This window comes from Peromyscus leucopus, chromosome X (assembly GCF_004664715.2).
Source record: "Peromyscus leucopus breed LL Stock chromosome X, UCI_PerLeu_2.1, whole genome shotgun sequence".
In the NCBI taxonomy this organism is placed as follows: Eukaryota; Metazoa; Chordata; class Mammalia; order Rodentia; family Cricetidae; genus Peromyscus; species Peromyscus leucopus.
Window position 1 is genome coordinate 97,028,637 of NC_051083.1, and position 27,505 is coordinate 97,056,141.

General features: G+C 39.3%; 1 protein-coding gene across 9 annotated transcripts in view; it reads right to left on the reverse strand.

Moving 5' to 3' along the window:
- Dcx (doublecortin) overlaps window positions 1-27,505 on the reverse strand; it is an 85,415-nt gene that overhangs the window by 8,314 nt on the left and 49,596 nt on the right. For 5 of the 9 annotated variants that reach the window (XM_037199148.1, XM_037199146.1, XM_028876932.2 and 2 more), the window contains exons 4-6: window positions 11,829-11,931; window positions 9,468-9,605; window positions 829-1,771 (exon numbers count right to left, since the gene is read on the reverse strand). In XM_037199148.1, the coding sequence (XP_037055043.1) occupies window positions 1,398-1,771; window positions 9,468-9,605; window positions 11,829-11,931 (615 nt within the window). In that variant the 3' untranslated portion in view covers window positions 829-1,397. Of the gene's footprint in view, window positions 1-828; window positions 1,772-9,467; window positions 9,606-11,828; window positions 11,932-27,505 lie in introns of those variants that run through there. The other 4 variants (XM_037199151.1, XM_037199150.1, XM_037199149.1 and 1 more) reach the window with 4 other exon arrangements.

Consider the following 27,505-nt stretch of genomic DNA (forward strand, 5'->3'; position numbering starts at 1 on the left):
TCTTGAGAAAAATGAATCTTAAAAATACAATACACTGAGAACTCCACAGGGAAAATAACAGTACCAGCTCTGACAATGCAGCCATGCATGAGCTTTGCCTAGTTCTTCCATGACTAAATTTGTTTACAGAACTGTGTGAAGAAATAAACAAGTCACAATTGTCTACAAATCCAACCAGGAGAAACAAATTTGATAACGCCAAAACTCACCTGAAGGCTTTACAAAGAATGGGTCCTCAACCTAAATGAACTGGGTTACACGACAGTCAAAAGGCTGAGTAGTACAAGTGTGAAGAGAAAATGCAGCCCAAGCTGCATCTGGCACTCTGGGAAAGGCCAATGGAAAGTGCTGGTGGAGAGCACACTTCCCAGAAAGGAAGGTAGTTGCAGAAAGGCATAGCGTGAAGGTACACTAAGAAGCAATGTAGTCTAGAGGATCTTCATGACACTGAAATAGTGGAGACAGGTTGTTTCCATCTTGTAATATATATTGACAAATTTTGCATATAGCAAGTAACCAAAAATTGACTGTAAAGTGCTTTTAATCCATCTTACAATCTCCCGGTAACACAGACTACAGAGACAGTTGAGCATATTCTGAAATCCAGTAGGTCAAGAAGGATTATCCAAAGGTTCTTGTCAGGATCAATACAAGAAATATAAGGGTCATTAAAGGGAAGGAATGGGCATTATGAAAAACAGGGCATGCAAAAGGGTATACAAATTAAACAGGAAACTAAAAGCATGCTGTAAAGAAAGATAATGACAAAACTTATCAGATAGTGGCATGCTATGAAATTTTTTTTAAGTTACACTATGTGTGCATGCATGTGTGTGTGTGTGTGTGTGTGTGTGTGTGTGTGTACTTTCCTGTACCACAGAACACATATAGAGTTCAGAGTTCAAAATGGTGCCCAAGGCCATTGGTAAAATATTTGTTTGCTTTCTGCATACACTGCACATGAATCTTCCTAGTAATGAAGAATGCACACAGTAAAACTAGGTTCCATTTGTTTGTTGATGTCCTGCAAATCTGAAGAGAGTAACTCACTGCAACCTTTAAAAAATTGTAATGTCTGTTTGTGTCTGTGCATAAGCATGTCCATCACATGTGTGCAGTACTTGTGCAGGCTAGAAGAGGGCATCAGAGCCCCCAGAACTAGAATTAGTTGTGAACCATGTGGTATGGGTGCTGGGAACTGAACCTAGTCCTCTAGAATAGCAGTGCATACTCTTAACTACTGAGCCATCTCTCCAGCCCCATCTCAGTACAACTTTTAACTACTATATTTATTTTATATCCACTGGCTGGTGCCTACTGACATAAGGGACCCTTAGCATCCCCTTTGCTAGATTTTGGAATTGGTGGGGCATGTGCCTGTGGTTTGCTTTCTATTGTTACTTCAGAATAAATATTTGAGATCTTGGTACCCCTTTGGATGAAATGCTAAAATGTAACTGAAAAATGTTAAAAGTGAGGGTTAGAGAAATCGATAAAACTGACTCAAGGCTTGTTCTCTGCTGGAATTCTTGGGACTTCAACTTAATGTAGTCAACAAAGGTGAGTTCTGACTTCAAAATGTGCTGTTGAAGTACAGTGGGTGAGCAAATCTCTATGCAGTCTTTTAAGAAACTCTGAGTGCAAAGGGGTTTAGTAAGGTATAAGAGACATAATACCTTGTGCTTCCGCAGACTTCCTGGGCTTGTGGGTGTAGAGATAGGAGACTGCTTCGATTTGGGTGTTGACAGCTGACTGCTGGAAGTTCCATTTGCTAACCCAAGGCAAGAGAAAGGGAAAGAATGAAAACCAACAATATATAAAAGAGCAGCTTCTTTCTCCTCCTAAGACATTACGAGCATTCAAACAAGGTACAAAGTCAAGCAAACTATTTGATAGACTTAAACCAAAGTGAAAAGGAACACATTCTTCAAATGCCCTAGGAACTGCCATCCTCAGTTAATGTGGTCCAGCACAGGGCAAGGCATCCATAACCCTCACCCTGTCCAGTACTTCTCAGTAACAGGGATCTATTTCCTTTCAAAACTTTTTCATTTTAATCACCAGGTTTGATCCTTACATCTCTGGGAGGCTGTTTGAGAAAGCATTATTTGACTTAATTTTTGCAGTAAGAAAGATAAGATACAGCGAACGCATGTGCCTTTCATTAAGGGGAAGAAATATGAGCACTTTGGGCGAGGATATATTCAGTTTGGAGTCAGTTGAATGAGACTCATGTACAACAGACCCACAATCGATCTCCACCATTTCTTATTCACCTGCTCTTCCTTTACTACCATGTCCTGGGTGAAAACAACAGCAGGGAAGAAACAGGAAGCAGGAAACAACATAAAGAAGAAACCACAGAAGGAATGAAACTGTCAGAAAGCAGAATGACATCAATTAGAGGCGCAGCAGAAAGTAAATTTTAAAGAAAAGCTCGAATGGACAAAAATGGAGCAGAAGAGAGAATGCAAAATAGTGGAAGATCTGGAATGGAGACAAAGATAAAAGATTTAAATACTGAGGACAGAGCAAAATGCAGAGAGACACAGAAATTAATTCTAAGCCATTGTGAACAACATCAATGTACAACCCCAATCTGTCCCCAGTCACGAACATGATAGAAAAGAGATGACTGAGTTTTTAACATCTCAGTATTCCACTGCAATTTCAAGCTGTTTTCCATCCTCCTGCTAATGAGCACTTTTAATATGAAAAAAAGAAAGGTGTCACATCAAAATGTGATAATTAAATGGTTTTCCATGACATGTTCTGCTTTCTCATGCTGAAATATTCTTTAATCATAGGACCTATATTGCTAGAAAGATATTCTGAAGTATGTTATTAAAACGGGGGGGTGTGTCTTAGTGGAGTGAAACAGAGGGAGAGAGTAAAAAGATAGTCTAAGAATATTGGGGTTAGTCCCACAGATATGGCTTAAACTTCTATATCATGGATATTCCCTGAATATATACCTCCTCTCCACCACTTATGATAACATTTCCCTAGTTTTGACAGCACACCCATCAGTGGAAGACACAGAAGCACAGAGGTGCACCATTGTAGAGGTTGCTGAGATTATTCATGCTCAAATGAGGTGAACAATGACCACGTGGGAACCCCCTGACTGACTTTATTCAGTTTATCTTTCATTACTCCTGAAGAAGCTTTCCTATCTGTCATTCATACCATTAGACAATAGCCATGGAACACCACCTATGAGAGAGGCAAAGATTAGATATTTGGACTTGAGAAATAAATACATTACTTCCTGGGGGGAAGAAAGCAAGGGTTAAGTAAAGTACATATGTGGATAAAGACCTGCACAGGATATTATTAGAGCCCAAAGGATGGAATTTGAAATAAGAAGCCTTGGAAGTAAACAAGAAGCAACACCTGAGCATTTTGAAAACTGAATCTGGTTGAGGTAAATGTCGAGAGACTGAAGGTAGACTCGTGCCTGTCAGAGCCTAGAGGAGGGAAGAGGTGGAAGGAAGTGGGATGTTTTTGCTAATGGTTGGGAGCTTTGTTTTGGAGTCACAGTTATTCTGGCATTAAGTCATGATAACTGTGGCAAACTCTATAGCTAACTATAATCTACAGTGGGTTTTAAATTAGTTCATATCAATAAAGCTATGTTTAAGAAAATAAATAGAAACTACCTAAGCACAGAGGGGAGGAAGCATGCTCTAGGCATTCGAGTTGCACCAGACAACAAGAAGGTGTGAAAGAATACAGTGTGTTTCCACCACGCAAGCAGCTCACAACGGCTCACAGGGAGGGTCACAGAAGGGATGTTCAAACAAATACAGCCGAAGACTAAGGATGTGAGCAAGATTTGGGTGGGTCTTTTGTGTGACCCACTAAGACATTTAGGGTGGATCTAGGGTAGTGGAATACTCCTGTAGTCTCAGCACTTGAGACTCTGAGGCAGGAGGATTACAAATTTAAGGCCAATGTGAGCAACTTAGCAGAACCTCAGAATTTTTTCAGCAATTTAAAGTCTGGGAAAGTAATTCAGTAGTCCCAGGCTTTTTTTTTCCAGTCCATAAAATAAAAGTTTGGGTTTGATTGCTAAAGGAAAGTCTCACGAGCATTTTAAACTGAAATGTATACAAACAAGTTTAAATTTAAAACTTGCTCCAGCCTCTGAAATGAGACTACAATGGGATAGGATGGGTTCGGAGCAGAAGCAAATATACTTAAAAAATATAGCAGTAGCCAATTAGTGCTTATAGCTCCAACTAAGGTAACGTGGAAGGGAAAAGGGGACCACGGTGTAGCTTGAGTTTTAGATGGCAGACAAGTATAGAGTATTGTGTTCACTTCTCCTGTAACTCATCTTCCAAATAAAGGATGTTACTTGTGCCAAAATTCAGTGCTTAAGTACCACTTTGCTTTTTGGCAAGTAAATGACATACTCTAAGAAAGGTAAGAGTCTGAGGTTCTGCAACAAGTCACTTATTCTCTGTAGGAAGGAAATGAAGGAGTTAATAGTTAAAAGAATTAGTGGACTATGTACATTGCCCAAAGGCTTTCCCAGAAGAACCTGGCAAAGCTTCCAGAATAAGGAGCAATCCTAGAGATCTATGTAAACTGACATAGTAGAGTCTCCCCCAAAATGCTCTAACTTGAGATCTGAGCACTAACAAGATGTGTGCAGACATTCCTGGATTAAGTTTGGGCATTTATTCTATATGGTTGCTATATACTCTACACATTCCCCTTTCCTCACATTCATTAGTCCCCCCAACTATGAAGGGTGACTACTCTACTCCAACATTAAAATCATCCTCTTTTATTTTCACATTTATCTGAGAATGAACTCAGTGGCCTTGCCAAAACATGGAAAACTGTTAGTCACAAATATGTGCTGTGTCAGTTTTCATTGACTGACTACAGATCTGAGTATTCAGGTTCTTCAACTTCCAGATCTTTTTCTCTTTATCTTCAGAAACTCTTTTCAACCAATAACTTCAGAGGCAATACACAAGTATACTCTTCATATGTGCTTTTCTCTATAGTCTCTGCATATGATGCTTAAATGATTATATACAGGAGTTATATACTGTTTCATATCTCTACCATACTGGACCAATCTTAAGTTATTCATAAATGAAAGCCTTTATCATTGGCCTTCTATAAGCATGGACATCAGTTTTTCACAATTTAACTGCCATGCCCTACATTGTTGAAGAACGGAAAATATTCTCCATAATTGTCTCAGAATATTCTGATGGGATGAAATTTGCAAATGGACACAGAAATGAGAAACCTGTAGATGTGAATTGGCAAACTGAAGGAACCCCTGTACTTAAAGCAGAGATCAAAAATGTATTTACATACACGTTTTGTCTTCAGACCATGAGAAAAACTTGGAAATGATACCATTTGGTATGGATCCTAGACCAAATTCTTACAAATATCAAAAGAAGAAGCAGAATGTAGTGTAGATAGGGTCTGGTGAACTTGGTGTGTGCTTTTGGACTGGCAAGTCCTTAAAGAACAGTGGTTCTCAACCTGTGGGTGGTGACCATTTGGGGTCACAACAGTAGTAGAATGACAGTTATGAAATAGCAATGAAATAGTTTTGTGGTTGTGGGTCACTACAATATGAGGGACTGTATTAAAGGGTCACAGCAGTAGGTTGAGAACCACTGTTATGGAGAGTATCATGTTGCCTTTCTTGAGAGTGAATGGAAGTTGCACCACTGATTGATAACCTTCCTTTTCCCTTGCTATCTTCCTTAGCTCTCTAGTAATTGGAGAACACCTTGGAAGGGACTCTTCTCCCTCACTGACTCTTGTCTTTCCTATTCCTCTTCAGAATTACGAAACTGTCTCACTGCTCTTAGCTTTATACATAGACCAAATCCTTTCATTTCTTCTTTTAGGAGAATTCCTTTTTTCCCCTTTGCAATGAGGGGTGTCACATTAATTTCAGCCTCTTTGGCTACCTTACCAATATTTTCAAAAATAAGATTATTATTCATTTACTAGGTGTCTATGATGAGTTAACCACAGAACCATCAACCCTCTCCCTGACCCATACACATTTACTCCATGGAGAGGAAGAAGAGCCAAGATTTGGGTGTACGGATTCCAAAGCCTATGTGTACTCTTCTCTCTTTGTTTTCAATTTTTGTGACATAGACCTTTCCTTTTTTAAACAAATGCTCCTGGGATTTCTTCCTCTAACAATTTTTTTCCCACAGGGACTACGGGAAATAGGGAAAATGGTGGCAGAAAAAAAAAAAAAAAAAGAAAGAAAGGGCCAAGAAGACTGAAGGAGCAGCCGCCAGAGCTGGGGCACATCTTCAAGAAAACAACTAACCTGTCTGATCTGGTTCAAGTTAGAAAGCAGTTAACAAGAGTTTTTTTTTTTTTCAACTAAGCAAACCAGCTGGACACCTGCACAATATCACGAAACAACAGAACACAGGGGGCCAGCATGGTATAGCTCCCCTCATGTCACAGAACTTTCAGAGAAGATGATATTTGTGCTCTGTCAACTCCTTTAGTTGGCACTCTTCAGCTGTGCGGCACAACCGCCAAGCTCAACCCCACATGGTCATGTCTCACAGGACTTTGGGGGTAGTTAGTTCTGTCTTTGCCTCTGAACTCATCTTTAGTTCCTTGGTCCCGTCAGTATTTCCTGTCTAAATGGAACAGGGCATGATCCAACAGGATGGCTGGTCAGGTTAGTAGGTTGACCTACCTAGTTTTCCAAGAACAGTAAACGAGTTTCCTTTCAAGCATGGATAGTCAGAGAAACAGGAGACAGTGTCACCAGCCATGCAGAGTTGATGCTGAGTTTCCAGGTTTTATGTTCCCTTGTCTAGAGGACGCACACATTCCTGAAGACTAAAATGTATGTAGCTGCACATAAGGTGTGTCTAAGTGGTCCAAAGTATAGTGATTAAAGAGGTGTCTAGGTAGTGAGTAATTCAAGTTGTATTACACTTCCTTAGTTCAAGTTCACCTGACCAGAATGGTGAAGAAAAGTAAGGGTCTCTTGGTGTGTGCTTTGCTTCTAACTATGGATGAATAGATACCAAACTGACTTTGATGCTCACTCATTCCATCCTGACCTGCTCGACCATTGAATACCAATACTGAGACACACTCAAAATTAAGCCTGTTGTTTTTGATATGATGCTATTCTGAAATACTCAAAGTAATCTCAGCCTACCAAAAACTCCAGAGACCACCCCCCATTAATAGTAGTTGTTCTATGGTTATTTTTAAAACATTTTATAATATGTGGTCTCACATGATTCTCCTGATTACTAGTATCTCTTGAATCAACAAAGATACAAAGATTTGAGAAGATTTGTTGTGTTTAGAGTATGTTACTCTTCCCCACCTTTATGGATGATGGCTTCAGGATTTGTTCACAAAATCCATTTCACAATCTCCCACTGTGATCTTTGTGTGATTTATTATCAGTCTTATATTTTTTATCTCCTTAATGCCTTACAGAGAAGAGATCTCAACCCACAGTTCAGTCAGTTCCACATTTTCTCATATTGAGATGCTCTAAAATTTCTTTCGTTCTGGTCAAATGTTCCATTTCCTCTGTATTTGCATAGAGACTTTTTCTGGAAGGCTATCCAAGTGGACCCAGACCAGCTAAGACTCATTTCAGAACAAAGCCAAAAGACAGACCTATGGTTGTCACACATCCATTCCAAAGTGTCCTTGGCTTCAGTGTCTGGATTGCTTTGGTTAATTGTTTCTGCTAAATAGAAATGCTTTTGTTCCTCTTCCCAGACTCATCCATCAAGGAAGCAAGAACTGAGAGCCCAGAAACAGTTCTTCAGGGATTTGTTCATTGGGCTATTTCTCAAGCCAAATACAATCATAGATTATGAGATACTGTAGATTTACAAGATGAAATATGATTTTGAAATCTATTTCCTACCATGTTCTAGAAATTACACCATTGTGAATTCTGTAAATAAAATGGAGAAGAGTCTTCCCTGTTGGAAAACACATTTATTTACCCAACCTTGCAAGATATGTGGGTGGAACCTATGTCTTCACTTATGCTAGGCAAGTGCCTACCACTGAACTATAACTGTAGTCAGCACTGCAATATTTTAAAACAAATGAGTTTCCTTCCAGAAGGTGAAAACTTGGGGGAGTTTTTATCTTCCTGAAGCCCTGCCAACTCTATCAGCTACTTTGGAGTGACATTAGAGGGATTAATGGAATCTGTTCAGAGCAGACCATTAGAAACAAAGGCACCAACTTACCTTTGTGTTCAATTCAACATAAAATAATGACCCAGAAAGCACCCCCAACATCCCTTGGCCTTCCCACACCCCTCATGTGGAGGTGGGGCCGGGGAGAAGGACACTGAGAAGCAAGGACCATCCAAAAGAAATCTTTGTATTCAACACACTGGGAATCCCACACCCTGCCTCCAATGCCTGCTGAGAGGAATCCTGAATTCTGCTTTTTGGATACTGAAGAGTTGTGTGACATTGGGAAGACATTGAGAATCTGAACTGCCCCTCCAGTTTCCAACTTAAAAAAAAAAAACCTAGATAGTTATCCTTTTGTAACTTAATTCATAGTGTCATTATGATGGACAACAGAGATGATGAAACTGTTTTGGCAAAATAATGGATTCTTATGTTGTTTAATACAGTGAATAGTCACTAGTCATGTTAAAATGTGGCTAGTCAGATTTCAGATTTCAGAAGTGCTTATTAAGTATAAAATACAGAGCAGTTTCAAAGAAGGTAAGCATCTCAATAATTTCTTATATTGGTCAAATGCTGAAATGATTACCTTTGAATGGATTAGTAAATAAAATTTATCTATATTAACTGTTTTTTTAATTTTTAAATGTAACCATTAAATATTTAAATTAATCAGTATGCATGTGATGATGTCATATGAAACTCATTATTTTGTGTGATTAATAATACAACTTTCAAAAAGCACACAACATAGAAAGCTTGCATTATGATCCATGTTAGTTCTATTAAACAGAATTAGTCTCTCAGGAAGGTCAAAACACTAAGGAAAGGCTGCTTAGGTTTAACAAAGGACAGCCCACAGATAATAATTCTTTCATAGAATCTTGTTGTTGTTTTATGTCCCTTGGCCCAGGGGCTAAGGAGATAGTTACATATTAAAATGCCAGTGTGGTGGTGCATATGCCTGTAATATTAGCACTGGAGAGGCATAGACAAATGTTTCCTGGCACATGCTAGACATCCAGCCCAATCAGCAAACCCCAAATCTCAGTGAGAGACCTATCTCAAAAATCAAGGTGGGCAGCTCCTGAGGAACATATGTGTTTGTCTCCAAACAAATTTGTTTTTATATCTCTGAAATGATAGAATTGATCTTCCTGGGGACACTGGTAACCTTGAGGAAGCCATTTATCTTATGCAGAGGGTATCAGATTCCATAAATGAAGTCAACATGAACAATAGGAAAAGAACACTCACCGTCTTGGTCGTTACCTGAGTCAGCTGGAGACTTGCTGCGACGCATTGGGCCTGGACTCTTAGCTGATGTCTTTTGAGGTGTTGGGGAAGCTTTTGGGCCAGCTGTGGCAGATGGATTCCCTTTCATGACTCTGCATTCTGGGGGCAAAAGAACACAAGCAACTTAGGTGAAGGTAGAAATGAGACTCTTAGCACATTACCAGCATCTCAAAACAGAATGATCACCACAGGCCAAAGTACCTAAGTGGCTCAAGAGTATAAGATGTTCCTCATTTTTTTTGTAGGAACTATGGCTATGGTGAGGGAAATATGGGGAAACTTCTAAAATTTTCTTAGGATAAACTACATATTGAAGTTTCTCCATTCTAGAGCAAGGACAGATATTATAAGCAAATCATTTAGATGACATTTCAGCTTAATTATCTGAAATTGATCAAGCCATACTTGAAAATAGAATCTGTGGAGGCTTTGCATTTATTAGAGTACAGGTTGACATACCTCGGATGTCATGGCTGCATAGATACAGAGTCCCTGAGTAAGCTCCTACTCATTGTTTATTACCTGCTACACACTGTGATGAGTACATTTATAATATCACGGCATTTCATTTAAAAAGCACCATTACTATGGCTACATGGTATTGATAGAGCCCTTTTTTATTTTCAGTATACTTTGTAGTCCCTTGTGGTGGTTTAATAAATAAATGGGTCAATAATGACTCTGATGTTCATGGCTCTAGAACACTTATGGGTCTGTAGGAGAGAATAAGTTAAATGTTTCTGCACTTGTCCGAGTTGCAGTCTTATGTTAGAACACTCTATGAAGATCACTCAGCATCCTGAACCAGGAGTAATTTGAGTCACTGAGGGGTACTTTATTAGGAAAATCATTATGCTCTTTTAAAAAAAAATGAGAGTACTACAAACTTATGCTTCTTGCTTAGGGCCACAAAACAAGAAAGTAGCAATCCAAAGTCCAGTAGCTATGTCTCCTGAGTTCCCGTCTATTTCCTGCACATTTTTTTAGTTGTACTATTTTTCTTTTTATCTATTCTTCTCTCATACAATACATCCTGACCCCAGCCTTCCTTCCTTCCACTCCTCCCAGTTCCCTTACGTATGTATGTATGTATGTATGTATGTATGTATGTATGTGCATTGCATGTGCCTGGTGCCTGTAGAGGGCAGAAGAATGTACTAGATCCTCTGGACCTGGGTTTATGAATGGTTGTGAACCACCGTGTAGATGCTGGGAACCAAACCTAGGTCTTTTGCAAGTGCAACAAGTGCTCTTAATTGCTGACCTATCGCTCTAGCTCATTACCTGCACAGTTTATTAATTTTGTTCTATGATATGAAAAGTAAAATCAAGCAAAATGGTAGAGGGCAGATTTTTGTTTAGAGACCTCCTTGTTGACTCTGCATAAGGGTACACCAAAAAGACAGGTGGGGAAATTTGGTCAATTGAACTTTTTAGGGAACTGAATTGAGGAGACAGCTCATGTTTGTTTGTTCTACTTTTTATTTAAGTTGATGAACTTTAGTGATCACTATCAAGAGTCGCAGATGCAGAGGGAATAGGAAATTGGATATGGCCTGCATTTGGTTAGCTATTTCATGGTCGTTTACTTTTTCTAAAAGAAAAACTATAGAAATGCCACTTTTTAAAAGGACCCTGCCTTGAGTTGTTTGTGGGTTGTCTCTTAGTGAAACTCTCTTTGTTTTTCTTACATTTTACTCCTGAATGTGAAATGCATTTTTAATATGTCTTTCCATCAGTATCCCATCCTAATTCTGTTGTGTGGTCTAACTCACTTATAACTTACACCTGGAGTTTAAATGAATAGATGTTTAGGTCTATCTTGAGGTAAGCAATTCTTTGGAATCCTGAATCACAATGCAGAGAGAATGTGGTAGCAAACACAAGGGTGGGAACAGGACTTGACACTAAGAATAGACTGGGCGAAAAACTTTCTAAAAATGGGATCATTGCCATAAACCAAAAAGGCCAGAGCAGAATTACTAGGGAAAAATGTGTATGTGAAACATATGTATAGTTCTTACTGCAAAAGTTCTTTCTTGATGGAGCAGGTTAGCTCATATGATACAGTATATGGTTCAAGAAATGTGGTCATTATTGGGGCAGATGGCAAGTTTCATATAGCATGAAGGCTTCACTTCTGGGAGATCTAGGTGACCTTTCACTTAGTGTGTCACGTTCTCAAAAACAAAGGAGAAATACTAGCAATATCAACCCTTGAATTACCATTTTTGAATATTCTGGCCACATAAGCTCATGAAAATCCTAACGAATGAAAAAAAAACAGAACAAAAACAAAACAAGCCCAATGATAGTGTTTACCATTCTCATCCAATGAAAAATCATCTTGAGCATAGCGGAACTTTTCAGGACCACAAGCAATGAACACATCATCATCACCAAAGAAATCATGGAGACAGGTGACCTATGGAGAAAGCAGAAATCCTGGGTTAGTATTTGATGTCCTTATAACAATAAGTTCACATAGTGTTAACAAGGTACACAACTTCACATCTAGGCCATCATGACTATCAGATCTCTCCCTCTTTCTCTTTCTCTCCTCTCTCTCTTTTACAAAATACCTACCACATTCATAGTCTGCACTATGATCCTTAGTGAGTGAACATAAACGTATCATTGTCTTCCTAAGTTTTATGTATGCTCATCTTGTCTCCATGTCATCAAGACTAAGACTGAGATGATGCACAAATGGAACTCTTTCCTCTGAAGAAAAGTCAGCTCTCACAGGTCCCAAACAATGGTACATCTTCTATCACCTCAGAGGCAAAGTACTCATGGTCTAGGCAAACTTTAAGTCTAGACCAAGGCAAGGGAGAGACTGTCTGCAGCTTCTGATATATAGACCTTGTAGCAGACTCAAAGTTGGGAAATTCTCTCTTCATATTCATAAGTTCTAATGGTGGACCATTTTTAAATTTCTTTGGATGAACAAAGACTGGAGTTTTGGTTTTTAAGGAATACCCAGTACGGTAATGAGTCAGAGTTTCAGTCCACATTGAAAAGCTACAGAGGAAATTACCTCTGATCACTTTAACCCCATCATGGGCAATGGGTCCCATAAAGCCGGGTGTGTTCCCAGGATCCTTCTTGCCCTTGAATGTGATATGCATTGCTACTTCTTTACAGTGGAGACAGTCTCCAAGCTCCCTTCTGAACAAAGAAATGAGGGTTCCTGGGAAAGTAGCCTGATCCCTGTAGTCTTCCCACTTCTCAGCTTTCCTAATTACATCTGATAATTAGTCCAGCACATCAGGCAAACCCCAGGAGGAACCATGGAGTCAAAAACATGCTTATCCAACTTTCTGGCTTGTAAGTGTTCAAAGCCTCTAATTGTTCTAAGAATCTCATTCGAGCTGCCAGCAATGGCTTTCTAAAGGCACAGACTTCACAAACTAACAACAGCTTGCTGTGTGCAGAAAGCAGTATGTTACATTTGGAAAAAAAATGTTTATATTAATAACATCATTCCCCCACCCAAGATCTATTCAATCTGTTTCCCCAGCCATGATGATTATTGCAAGCCTTACACAAAGAAAGAGATGCTTAAAGATTACCCTTTATTGTCTAAGCCCCCCAGTCATCCATGAGATGCCAAGGGAAGGAAGGGAGACTTGGAGGACTGCCAGGGTCACTCCTAGTAAGCTTCTTCCTAGTTCTAAGCATCAGCCTCATCAAATGCACCCATGCCTTTTTCAGTCGGCTGGTCTACCCTTTATTGATTTACTACACAATCATGTAATGACCATCAGAGTTCTACTGATTGAATCCTTACTCTGAGATAGGACCTAGATTGGCCTGAGTACTTCCAAATCTATCATCTCATTTCAGACTCAGAAAATGCTATTGTATTCATTATTTTAGAGATGAGAAGCCTGAATGTCAGAAATAAGTAAATTACCCAAGTTTAAAAAAAAAAAAAACAATAAATCTAAGCAAACATCTAATCTAATGTGCCTTTCACCATCCAGTAAAATGAACATTTACATAGATCTTGGGAACTGATGGACAGAAGAACAAGACTCACAGTTATCACTTCACAGAGCTCACAGTCTGATGGAGCGACACACATTGAAACAGAGCACATTTCAACTGAGTTTCAAGGAGGAGAGAACCTAGAGGTGTCATGGAAGCTATTGATTAACAATCATATCCAAGTGACCCCAGTCTCTGGTTGACAAGGTTAGTTCAAGGGGCATTCTGCATGTGGTTTGGAACTAAGTTCCAATAAAATAGCTTAGTTACATGCTTTGAGCTCTACTCCAGATCTCCGGTCAGTGTCTTAGACACTGAATCAATACATCCTGGAACTTTAAAAATTTAGACACTAAGTGGCCTGCATTGCTTTCTTGATTGAGGCTGCTCTTGACCTGACTAGTGGCCTTCATTTTTGTTCATGACTGGGGAATGCCTCACCCTTGAACTTCCCTGGTTATCTCTAGACCCAGTTGTGCTTTCATGGACACTTACCTAGTCCTGCCCACTGGACCACAGGTTCATCCCTACCTCTGAATTTCAATGTCAATCCTGATGAAGAGTCTATGGCCTGAATAAGAATTTAGCCTAGGTCATGTCAGTTTAGACTGAATACAAAGAAGAGAAAAAGGAGAAATATTCAGGGGATTTCTAATGGATATAAAAAGAAAAGTAGAAAGAAGAAATCAGTTGTGGATGGGAACAGACATCAGTATTCAGAAACTTTGAAAAGTAACTAAAACACAAATTTAAGAACAAGAAAAAACGGCCTATAGATTCAGACATTGTTTTTCACAGAGATATCTTAATTGTTGAAAAACTTAATATTTAACGGATAATTTTTTTTCATCTCAGTCACATGCCATGATATCTTATTCTAGGATAAGAACGCAGTACAGATTGTTAGAGTACTTGCAGTTACAACTACCCATCCTCTGCCAAGCCTAAGTCTCTCCTCCTCCTTTCAGGCTTAGCAAAAAAGCTTTTGGCTAGCCCTCCCTTCGGGAATCTTATAAGAAAGGCAATGTTTCCTATGCTTTTGACAAACTCACAGTGGTGTTCTGGCTTCAAACACATTCATGTTGCAATCCAGCTGCTAAGCATCAGGTTTCTTATGTGATCCTGCTCCCTATTTTACTGGCTTCAAAATGTAGACAAACACATCTTGTGTATGTGGATACCCAGCTTTTCCAAATACTTTTGATGCTGAGACACAGCAGCCCTCATCTTCGTTACATGATGAGAAAATAGAATGTTTTCCATCTTAAAAAATGAGGATCTCAAGGCACAAAGAATCAAAGCTTCCCAAGGATTCATAGTTGGCCCATGAAAGAGTTGGGACTAGCACTCAGGCGTCCTGCTTCGATTCCTAACAAAATAATTCAATTGCCTGAGAGAACATGACTCCCTATAACTCTAGACAGGAGACCCTCTAGTCTCACAGGAGACTAGAAAGTCCAATTTACATTAGACGGTCATTTTGAAAAATGAAGTTTCATTGTTAACCATATTTTTAATCCATGGACAAGAAAAATCTTTCCCTTTCGTGAACACTGAGTACATAGTAAAAAGGAGGGACAAGGGGAAGAAAGAATTTTAAGAAGAAGAGAAAGAAGGAAAGAATAAACAAAAACAAAAGAAAAGGACAATAATAATGGACTATAAGAAACAAATCTCAAATGAAATAATTGATGCCTGCTTTTTCAAATTTTTATGGTAACAATGTGACACAAGTTCTACCTTGGCTTCTACTTCAAATGCATGATTTTCTAATTAGCTTTCTGAAGCAATCCATTTAGAATAAAGTGATAACAAATGTGGTAACAGACTACTCATTGCAATATCACAGCATCCTCAAAGAATAAAGGTCTTGCTGACATCAGCTCAAGTATGAGTCATACTTGAGTAAGGCAGAGGAGAGAACACATAGGCATGACACCCATCTTTATAAATAGTCAACTACGAGCACAAAATCAATAAAAATCAACTCACATTAACATTGAAAAATTACCTCAATGCTCTTCTTTTTTTTTTTTTTTTGTTGTTGTTGTTTTATTTTGTTTTGTTTTGTTTTTAAAAACAAGAAAGCATGTGTAGGGAGAGCAACGCCATCGTGGTTGTACATTAGCATGAACAATATGCTATTTGGATGGTCAAATAGCATTGACCATCTATCCATTGATGGGTTTCATAAGCACATTTTATTCACGCTTAAATGTCTTAAATGTCAAAGGACAAGTGGATAAATGGAGGCAACAGATCACTGTGTGCAAGTAGTTAGATGCAAATGGAAAATTCACTGTGATTTAATTAGATTCTCCATCCACACATTACAGATAGTGGCCATTTTTGCATGTGCCTGCTGCTTCTATATCCTATCATTCATTTACCTAATTCTTTAGAAAGAAATGTTCTTCGGAATATTTATAAATCTATGAGACCCACTTTTGACATGTGTAATATTTTTAGTGAAAGCTCAACTCCCCCGCATATTGATCATTAAACACTTTCTAAGGAAAAAAAAACTGCATGAGAAATACAAAAAAGGAAGAATAAAAGGCCCCTGCCTTCACGACTGACAATGTAATAAGCACGTGTGAACTACACAAATAATGAGACTACAACACAGGCTGTTGTCAGCCCTGCTGTGATGGCACAAAGAGCACGAGGCAGCATGGAAGACAAAGCAAACAATGAAAATCAAGGTCACCACGGCCTCACACAGTCATTTATATACATGCCATGAAAGGAAAAGTGAGACGATCTGGAACAAAGAATGGGGCTAGTGGAGGGATGGTGAAGAGAAATACGCTCAAAATACATGGTAAGCGTGAATAAAATGTGTTTATGAAACCCATCAATGGATAGATGGCAATTAAAATATTTTCTCCCGGGAACTGAGGAAGATTTCGCAGGGAAGACTGATCACAAACTGGGTCTGAAAACATAGCTGGGATATAGGTTAATGGAGACGGGAGGTGGTCTAGGCAGAGGCAGCTGCGTGAACAAAGGCTGAGAGGCAGGAGCATGCCATACTCTTAACAGCCTTAAAGAAACAGAGCTACATCCTATTGGCTATAAAATTGGTTTTACCCCTCCCAAAACCCTGCCAAGCACCATTGCCCAAATCCATATGCTAACCTGTTGCACAGACAAAACATCCAATGAGTTGCTTCATGGTAGAATTCAGGGTGAAGGGCAGGGCAAAGAGTGTCTATAAAGAGGGAACCCCTGTGGCAAGGCAGACAAACCACATTGATTCCTCACTCTTGCCAACAATGTGCCCTGCCATTGAGAGTGGCTGGCAAGATTTGTGAAGTTAGTTAATGAAAGATTCAGTAAACATTACCAGCGAGGCTTTCTAGAAGTTACTGCCACTTTCATTCTGGAACATTCCCTGCCTGCCAGATCTGGACTGGTTCCAGTCAAAGGCCGACACCGACTTGGCTTCTTAAGCTGTGCAATATTTTGGGGTGACCCTGATTTTCTTATCAAACTCTTTTTCTTTGGGTTATCTTGAAGTTTTGCTTGTAGATTTTCCATAACGTTTTTTTTTTTTTTTTTTTTTTTTTTTTTTTTTTTTTTTTTTTTGGCCTGAGCAAGCAGCTCCTTAATTCTGTGGTGCCCTTTTTTTTTTTTTTTTTGGCACACAACTCTTTATTCAATATCTGCATTTCCCTAAAGCTTTTGAGGAAATAAAAACAATGATACTTGTATTTTTACAATATTTTTTTTTTTTACTGTTTTTGAAACCTTTCTAGGAGGGAGACTGTTTGGGAAAAGGAAAGTGTTCAGTGAAGAACTGTTGAGAGAGGGGACAAAAGATGGTCACAGTGGTTGAACATTAAACACACACATGAAAATATTATAATGGAACTCTTCATTTTGTACCATGGCTTATGCCAATAAAAAGCACATTGAAAACCTTTCAGCATTTTTCCTACGTTATATTCTCTTCCACACTTCTAATCCTTCTCCCAATCTAATGTAATCTGGATTCCATCTATGTCCCACTCCAGCAAGGCTGCTCTTGCCAAGATCAACAACAACTTGAATGTCGTCTAATCCAATTCCACTTTCTAGTCTCATTTAACACCTAGAAACAATGGTCATCAGGTGAACAAGTCTTCCCTCAATACTTTGCCTTTGTAGCTTCTGGAATACTACATAGTTGATAGCCTCTTTTCCTTATTCCACCTGAATGTTTTATTTCTTCAGCCAATTCATAATAAAGCCATTTATGCTGTGTCTCTGACAGTTCTAATGTCTAAAACATGTGGAGTCTAATTATGCTGTTCCTCTTTTTTCTTACAGTGATTTGTTTCTTTGTGTGTTTAGTATATGTTATTGTGAGTGCATATCTGGTTGAACAAAATAATTTGGAATGCTGAAGGGGCCTAGTTTGGAGAAAGTTGTATGACACAAAGATTGGAATTTTATTATTCAAGTTCCAGATCGGTTTTCCAACCATTTGCTTAAAAAGAATAGGATCTTGCCAGGCGGTGGTGGCGCATGCCTTTAATCCCAGCACTCGGGAGGCAGAGCCAGGCGGATCTCTGTGAGTTCGAGGCCAGCCTGGGCTACCAAGTGAGCTCCAGGAGAGGCGCAAAGCTACACAGAGAAACCCTGTCTCAAAAAACCAAAAAAAAAAAAAAAGAAAGAAAGAAAGAAAGAAAGAAAGAAAGAAAGAAAGAAAGAAAGAAAGAAAGAAAGAATAGGATCTTCTCTCAACTGAAGACTTGTTCTTTAAGCACCTCACACCTTCCACATATTATTTTCCTTTGTCTATCTGTCAACCATATCTTGAGAACATTGTCTATGTCTCTTATTTACGGTAGTGGTAGGTTTGATTTTGTGACCCATCCCATGGCCCCAGGAAACAATCTCGAGGGTTGATTGTGGAGGTGGAAATTGATACCCTTTCCCGCTGTTTGTGTCATTCTCTGGGAATTCCCAACCCCTCTGTGGTGGATTTACTTATTCCTATGGCAAGTGATACTGAGCTAACTCACTGTGATCCTCCAACACTATAGCATATTAGATCTCACCCAATCTTCGACTGATAAAGAGTGACTAGTTACCGAAAAACAACTTTTCACAGGTACTCAGGCAGTAAAATACCATAAGAAACTTTAGGAATACATTGTGTTTAAGGTTAACTGATCTTTCCACTGGCCTTCTTAGCTGAAAAGCCAAGAGTGACTCTGTTTATCCCATTCTTGAGTTTCCTCGAGACTGAAATCTAGAAAGTCAGAACTCAGTTGAGATATTGACACTTGAATTTATCCTATTTTCATTCTAAACTAGTTGTCTTTGCATGGTGAAAGGTCACAGCCACTCTACGTAGCTTTGCTGATTTACATCTGTCAAGTTCTTTCACTTCTATTACCTCATTTGGCTCATTAGCCTCCTTTTTAATTAATAAAGCAAAAAGGGCCGTCAAGGTTAAGTGATTTTTACAGGTCACATTTCTAGTTGGCGACACAGCTCATGCCAGAACCTGATATGACTTATTCCACTCTGACACACAGAGTACCTAAGGCATACAGCAAAGCTCTTTATATACCAGACAGGGAAGCCCTTGGTAAGGAAAGACAGTAGGAGACTCAGGACAGCACTGCTTTAAGAAAGAGGAACACAAAGAGGAGACAGGAAGAACCAAGACATTCTACAGTATTTTGTCGGGAGCTCGTTTATGATTTAATAACCTGGTCTTAGGTGATGCCAGTCCCTTGGAAGCCTGGCAAGCCCTCAGTACTGAGGCGGGTTTGGTCCTTAGTTTTCTATATCAGCCCCCACTGGAGACCTCTCCGGCGTGAGCACAGCTGCAGAGGTGCTGGAGTTAGGCTTCTGAGTCCATGCCCAGGACTGACACCTGCCTTTCCACAGGGCCCTGGGGACAAGTTGGCTCAGAGAACCAGGGACGAGACAGAACTCCATTCATCAGAGAGAACTGGGGTGGAAAAACCCTGCCTGATCCCTTGGCACCATTAAACTCGAAGACTGGCCCTGGGCCCCACACAATTCCAAGTTCAGTTTAGTAAGGTGAACTAAAAATGTGAGAGTGCATTTATAGGACCTATGGCAGTTATCTATTGCATGTAACAGCTTTCTGGGGCCTGCTATGTTCAAACCAGGGTAAAGGCATAGTTGTAAATTCTAATAGAGTAAAAGAAAAAAATCTATGCTTATAAAAAAGAAAGCTACTGTCTACCTACGTTGAAAGTTAAAATTCGCCAGTGCGTCTCTGCTTTTTCTCAGGCCCAGCTTCCTCTGCTGTAAAGTAATGATGCTGGTCCTTCAAGGTTTATGCTGTCTTTGTGTCATGAGTCCATTGGAGAACTTGAAAAAACGCTATATCTTCTCTCCAGAAAAATAAAAAATGTGTACCTAGATAGTTAAATTTTAATATAAGTGGGGATGTTGGGGGGAAGTGGTTGTTAGGAATTTCCCTCAAGGCCATCGAGAGATCCTGAGAGTCTCTGGACTGGTTGGTTTCCGAGGACGCTCCGAGCTCTGACAGTATGAAACATTCCAGGTTGGACAGAGTTAATGAGCAGATACACTCTAGCCAGAATGCTGGCAGCTGTTGTGGAATCCCAGAGGCTTAACTGTACCCCCCTTCCCAGGCTTCCTGAGACGATTCCAAGGGAAGCCAAAGGATATAAGCTCATTCTCTGCAAACTGAGTCCAAGGGAAGCAAAAGAGTGCAAACTGATTTACAGCAAAGCAGAGGCCTGAGTGTGCCTCAGGCCTTTGCCTCCCAGGTTGCCAGGGAGGGAGCAGGCGGGAGAGTCCTGGCCTCTAACTGTTTCTCATGGCTGATTGCAGATAAGACTGAAAAGCACAACTGGTCGGTTGCTAAAGGGGACACAGCACCATCATAAATGCTCAGAGATATCTCTTCAGAACGGTTTCTCTCAACGTGACCAGATAGCGTAACAACGGCCATAAACCTGCAACATTTCCTCACACATTACCTTCTTCTTTGCGACTTTGTATTTTACTCTCCCTGCCCTGAAACGTGTCAAGGGAGAAAGCAATCAAGGAGTTGGATAGGCTTTTCCGCCGGGATTTCTGTAGAAAACACAGGAAACAGAGTGGCTACACTAAGTGGAGTTTAGCAAAGAGGACAGATTGGAGAAGTGGAGGGAGAATACAAAGAAATCAGAGGAGATATTGTGGTGTCACAGGTACATTGACAAGGGGCATCCATTACTAGCCTTAGGCCTAAGGGAAAAGGAGCAGCTGCCAGAACTCAGAGAGGAGAGAATGAGAGTTATATGAAGCGGCCTCCCTGACAGGAGTCGTGACCTTTAGTATAGAAAGCTAGTGATTTCTCAGGCTGGGGTCCTGGCAATAGACAGCCTAATTTCACTCACTTCTCTCCTCCCGGCTGAGCACCACAGTAATAAAAAATGACAAGGGAGCCCACTCACTATGGTCAGCTGACAAAATCCTATAGCAGTGAAGAAGAAGATAGAATGTAGAGTGTGCCTGCAGGGATAACTCGGAGCATGCATGTACTATTGTAGAAAAGAGGAAGGACTTCTTGTATCCTGAAACACTGACAAGCACTTACGCTAACATTGTTTTAAACATGGTATTCTCACCTCTCCTATATTTCAGGCTATGACAATTCCTTCCTTTCTTTTTTCAACCATAGCCAAAGTTTCCTTCCCTCTTCTTCTTCCCTGGCCCTTGTATACATCATTTCATTTACTATTTACTTCCGATATAAAAGAGGTGGTCAAAGTCAAGCAGGGCAAGAAAGGGAAAGGAAGAAACAGAGAAGCAGCAAGAACAGAGAGTGCGTGCCCATGTTTTAGAGCATAGTTCTCAAAAGCCAAGGAGTGTTCACAATTGTCTTCTACCTAAACATAAACCATACAGTGTTCAAAACTGAAAACCAGGAGCAGAAGGACACTTGCGTTTGTACAGATGAGGCAATTCTGGCAGTACCATTAACCTTAAAGGAAGTAATGAACCAAATGTGGAAGAACATTCAGGAAGAATGAGATGCAATCAATTATACTGATTATTCTATTGTCACTGCTTGGAGAATGATTTAGAAAATGGTGACTCCTAAAAGCTTCCAGACCAACAATCTCTCAAAATTTAAAGGTTCTAGAGCAGTGCCATTGTGCGATATTTGGATACCATTTTTCTTGGAATAACTTGGGAGTGTGCTATTTGACATTTAGTGTGCGAAAGCTGTATGTGCCACTAAATGCACCATACTTCCCTTCATTGGGCATCTCCTTCCAAGTGTTCCTATTGTCTGTTGCTAGGTGCTTTTTGACCCTTGGCCTTTCTTCAAATCTAATAAAAGCTTATTTCCTAGTTTCCAACTGCTTTACTGATTAATGACTCAGCCTGCCCAGACCTCTGGTTTTTGGAAGTTCTAGTCTTGGCATTCTTCTGAAGTCCATGGTTTCACTACAATCCTGCTTTACGCATTCTGTTCTGAGACACCAATAGGGTTGGGGATGGCAAGTGCACTGAACCTAGTTCATCTGGAATCTCTGTGAAGAAGGTGACAGTTGTTGGAAAGAATCAAGTCAAGGAACTATCACTAGTACAAGACAGACAGACGGACAGGGGTGGAGGGAGACATGACGAAACATCACATTTAAAAAGCTTCCATGTCAGTTGACAAGCAGAGACAGAGAGGTGTGCTCCACAGTGGCACTATAGAGCCAGTTAAGCCACAGTTTCTGATTTGAAGAAAGCTGGGAGTAGATGTTGAGACAATGTCTAGGTGGGCCATGTTTCATGCGTCAGTCTCATATGCCTAAAGAGTGGAATGCTAAAGGGATTTCAAACAATTACCAAAAGAATTACTATGAAGGTACTAGAACTGGCTGCTGTTTCCCTAACAACCTCCTCTTCTGGAATTGTGAAGCATGGGAGATTTAGTCACACACAGCAGTGTGACCAGGGACAAGTTACTTAAATGAGACATCTCAGATTTTTATTTGATAAGTGATGCAAATGTACTTTGACTACCTATGGATTTTTTTATTTTTGTTTTTCAGATTAGAACATGAAGAGATATTACCTATGGCTGTACCTTGAAAATGATCAGTACTACATGACAAATTATTATAGCTACTTCACAAAACACATACATGGAATCACAGCCATCAAGTGAAGGAGATGAAGTAAATCCTATTTTAGAGGAGGGGGGGCGAAGTAAGGAATGAACTGAGCAAGAAAGATCTACTTAGTAGTACTTTTAAAAACTATTATTTTATGAAACATCTACGGATAAGGATTTCCCTGAATTACTAACATACTTCAGAATGAATCATATAATCAAAAATTTACTCTCAATTTGTCCACTTATTGAATAAATTTCATTTAGTGTTCATGATGCTTCACTCGCTATGGTAACTATTAGGAGAGAATAAAGAAAGATGTGCTTCCCATCCTCTAAAGAGCACATGGTTCTGGTACATTGTTTTCATTGACTTGCTCCTTTTACAGTTTAATTCTCTTCTTGTGTACAATCTACATTTAATCTTCCTAAAATTAAAGTTTGGACACTGTTTATACAATCATCCAAATTGCTTGGTTATTCCAAGTTTTGACTCAAACCAGTTGCTTTTGGAGCCTTTTAAGATTGTGTACACACACAATTAAATTCATCCTCATCAAGCGGGGAGGCATCTAGGCACAATGCATTGGCAATGACCAAGGACTCGTTGCTGGGAACAGGTCAGTTGGCTTCAAAATTTTGATAAGCTCATTCATGCTGGAGTGGTCAGTCTTAGTCCTCTTTAGGTAATCTCATAACACTGAACAGGATACAGACCACAGAGAGGACCAGAACTGAAGTTGACATAATAAAATTATAATAGCAGACATCTCATGTCCCCTAAAATCTGGTAAAAGATATCAAGAAGCAATGATTGCCCTTCAACTCACCCTTTGCATGTAAACCATTTTTAGAACTATTTCCACTTCTGTTAGATCTTCATGTTCTTTCAACCTAATGAGCCAAATTCATTTAAGCTCAGAAAAAAAATCAAATTCTTGAGGAACTAAGACTAATGTCTATAGTAAAAGAGTTTCTCCAACAACTTTCAAAGAGGCAAGGGGACTAAATGCTTGGCTGAAGACACCTAAGAGTGATGCTAAGTGAAAGTTCTGTATTCTGCCCCGCCTCACAAAGGGACCTTTCTTTTCTACCCCCTAAATCCATTCCACCTCCCACACAGAGAAGCAGACCTAGTGGCAAGTTTCAGCAGGAATGCAAATTGAGGGATGTGTACAAGACAGAAATAGACTTCATAAAATGGCCACCAGTGTGATCGCTTGGAAGGCACTCAACTCAAACCTTTCCACTTTGAGCAAAGGAGTGTTGTTTGCATTTGCCCCTTCGAATGGGCAGCTGGGATCAGGAGTCCAGCTTTCAGGCTTATAGCAGCAGATCAGCCTCTTAGAGGAGCACAGCCTGCTTCTCACTGCAGGACTTACCCAAATAAGTGGTAAGATCCATGTAGAAGGGCCAAGAACCTTAGACTGAATGTGCGTGATGTGATTTTGCAGTCTTGATAACAATTAGGCCTATTGCATCAGGTCAGGAGACAAACTGCAGGCTTTTCCATTTCATTTTCCTCACATTTACAGTAGATCAAGGGCCATTTAACTAACACATAGTTGCAACAGAGTTTGGATGGATTTAGTCATTGGAGGCTAACCTTTTAAAATATTCCCTTGGATTTTAGTTTCAAATGTTGTTAAAGAAAATGCTTTTGAAAATAATCCATCATTCTTTTACTAAGGTAGGAAATATTTTAAGTGTTGCAGCATGTTTCATATTATGCCTCTGTACCCTCTTAATATCTAATACAGGACAGGCTCTCAAAGAAATATATTTAGGATTGCAGTGAATTAATACTTAGAGGTATTTTTGTCTATCTACTTAGTGGATGCCTCCTCCTTTTCAAATATATATGTAATATATTTAACTATATATAATAAAATAGAACATATAAATATATAGGTATTTAGGACATATGTATGTGTTCTAAAGTATATTTATTATTAATACACTTTATTACTTTCTTGAAATTATTTCCTGTTTTGCTTGTTATCTTGGTCACGAGCAGTTCCCTGACCTAGGACCTAACTGGAAACTCTAAGGCAGCTGTGCATTTTTCTGCTCCCTTTTGTGCTGATGGTCTAGCCATCCAAGTTCAGCTGAGAGAACTCAAAGTACAGCAATGAGGAGAACACAGAGCCAAAATAGTGGGAAGGGAAGAAAGACAGGAGGGGCCATCAGAAATGCTTGGTGGGCCATGGCTCGGAGAAAACTACCTTCCTACACTTGGCTCTCTTTTTAAGCCAGGCCTCTGTCAATAACACATTTATTGGCCATCCTGACTTTCAGCCTCTGATTTGCCCAATTCAAATACACTTTTTCCAAGAAACAGCTCTCCTAGTCATGGCCCCTGACCATTACAAACAATGCTGTTGAAAGGTCCAAGTGAAAGAGGCCATTTGCTCCAAATGACTCAGCACCACCTGGAAAGTTCTTGGAAAATGGAAGAGAAGCCAAAAGGCTAGAGACAAGGAAATATTGTCCGAATTTTTGCAAAATAGAAGAAGTATATCTTAGAAAATATAAATTAATAGTTAACTTTCTATCCCAAAAAGGATAGAAAATGATCATTATAGTATAATTTTTCAGCAATCCTTAGAAATTTAGAAACAAGCAAGGAATTATGCAATGTATACCTAGCAAACTTTTCTTTTGATAAAATAACATCTGGTTGTGGGGGGAAAGTCCATTGAGAAATACATTTTAATTACTGATAATGCTCTAGCAAAATATCTCCTCCTAAGTTCATTCTTTCCCACTGAGTTCCCACCCTATGTCACAGTTTTTCTGAACAGTCTATTTGCTTCACCAGCTCAGGGCCTGGGAGTACAGTAAATGAAGAAAACACTTAAAGAATTTACAATATAGTAGAGGAAGTTTTCTTAGGTGTTATGCTTCTGTTCTAGTATAGAAACAGGATCTGTGTGCTCTGTTTCAAGAATGGGAACTAGTAGCTTAGATATACTTCACAAATTAAGTGACATTGGAAACAGATTTCAATAGTGGAGGAAGCATTTGCCAGATGAAGAAATGCCATGAAATAGGAGACCAAAGTTTCTGAAAAAATCATATCTTGATTATATATTTGTTGGCAAAGTAAGTCATTTCAGTACAATGAATTAACTGTAATTGAACAACCCTGCCAAACGAAACAAAATCAATCAAGTGACTGATGTTAGATAACAAAATCAAGATTTTAAAAGTTTTACAAAGGCGGAAGAGATGGAGCAAAGTAAAAGATGTTTACTATCTCTTTAAATTCTGGGAGGCACTATGCTGGACGCATTTAATAAATATTGAATGTCCACATTTACATTTTGAAAATTCAGTTGCATAAGATGAATGAAAACAGAAGCTCTTGGGAGCTAGCCTACCTTCAGGTTCATAGGAATCATCAAATGAGAGGTTAGCAGTGAGGGGAGACATAGGGGAAGGGTATATGTATGTAACAGTGAAAGAACTCTGAAATGGGAGTAAGGAAACCAAACTGTAGTTCCATCTATTCTAATTAGTAACAGTGTGGCCTGTGTATGCTCTTTTGCCTCTCTGGGGCAAACTCGGAAGAAGTTGAACTCCATTTGTAGTTTACAAGCTATGCTCTCCAGACCCTTAAGATTCCTTTTAGGCTACTTTGTAGGACAAGAAGGAAGCTAAAATGAAGATAATATAATTTCTCATCCTCTTTTGATTTACATGAGGGAAATCCTATTCTTAGTCACTTTAAGAGCTGGGATTCTGGCTAAGATCTCATTTTTAACGCACTCTATTGCAATGGAAAACTGTTTGAAGCATTTTAATCTAACAATGAAATTAAACAGATTTCAAGTCAACGTAAGAATAGTGGGTCACATGATTCTATTTAAGAAGATATATTTATGCATCTCTTTATGTGTAAATTAGAGTTTCCCAAACTTGATATTTGTGTGTGTGTGTGTGTGTGCGCGCGCGCGCACATCTTAAAGGTAATAAAGAATAATAGCTTTCTGTCCTTAGAGATGGTCACAGTTTGTCAAGTTTTTGTCTTACATGGTAGGTGAAACTAGATGGGCCCATAAAATTTGCTCTTGTACCTTAAAATATTTCATGTTTCTATAAAAAAAATTATCACTCTCCTTCAGTACATTTGAAGGTTGATGAAATCAAACTGCATTAAACTCCTAAACTGGCATTATGAATCCAATATGCAGGCCTGTGGGGAACTATCTCCTTGTAAACTGTGAAAAATAAACCAATCCAAATACCCAACTAAGCGAATAACCAAGTTATCTTCCATCATGGGCTCATTTGTAGCTTCTTGTTTCTTCTATAACTGGCTTTAAATCATTGGTGCATTTATGGTAAAATTTACTGCTACAATGCACAATGCTAAGGCAGAGTTTGTCCTTATCTTAGCTGACTTGTTCTTGTCACTCAATGAATGATGGCAAACATAAGCATGAAAATGAAATTAGTGATACTCAAACCAACTGCTTTATCCAGCTCCTGAGTTTATGAGATTAGCATGGTCTCACTGGAAATTGCTGGCCCTGGGAATAAGCACTATTCTGATTAGCGGCAACTGTGGAGCTGATATGGTTAAAGCATTCGAGGTTTTGGCTCTTTTTCCTGTACATCAGAACTTGAGCCATGTGTGAAAAGCTACACAACTAGTTAGAATCCCATTTCTGCTGCTAACACGAGTGATAAGGCCTTGCAAAAATTCAGGAAAATAATTAAGGAACCAATAGAAGAACTGTGGTGGGGGTGGAAATCAAGGTTTGAAAAATAAGTGAAAAGGGATAATTTGAAAAGTGGAAAACATCATCACATCAGCTTCTGTTTTCTTAAATCAATGCTTCAGTCAAGTTCCTTCTGAACACTAACTTTTTCCATTTCTAGCTTCTTCACAGAGTCCTTG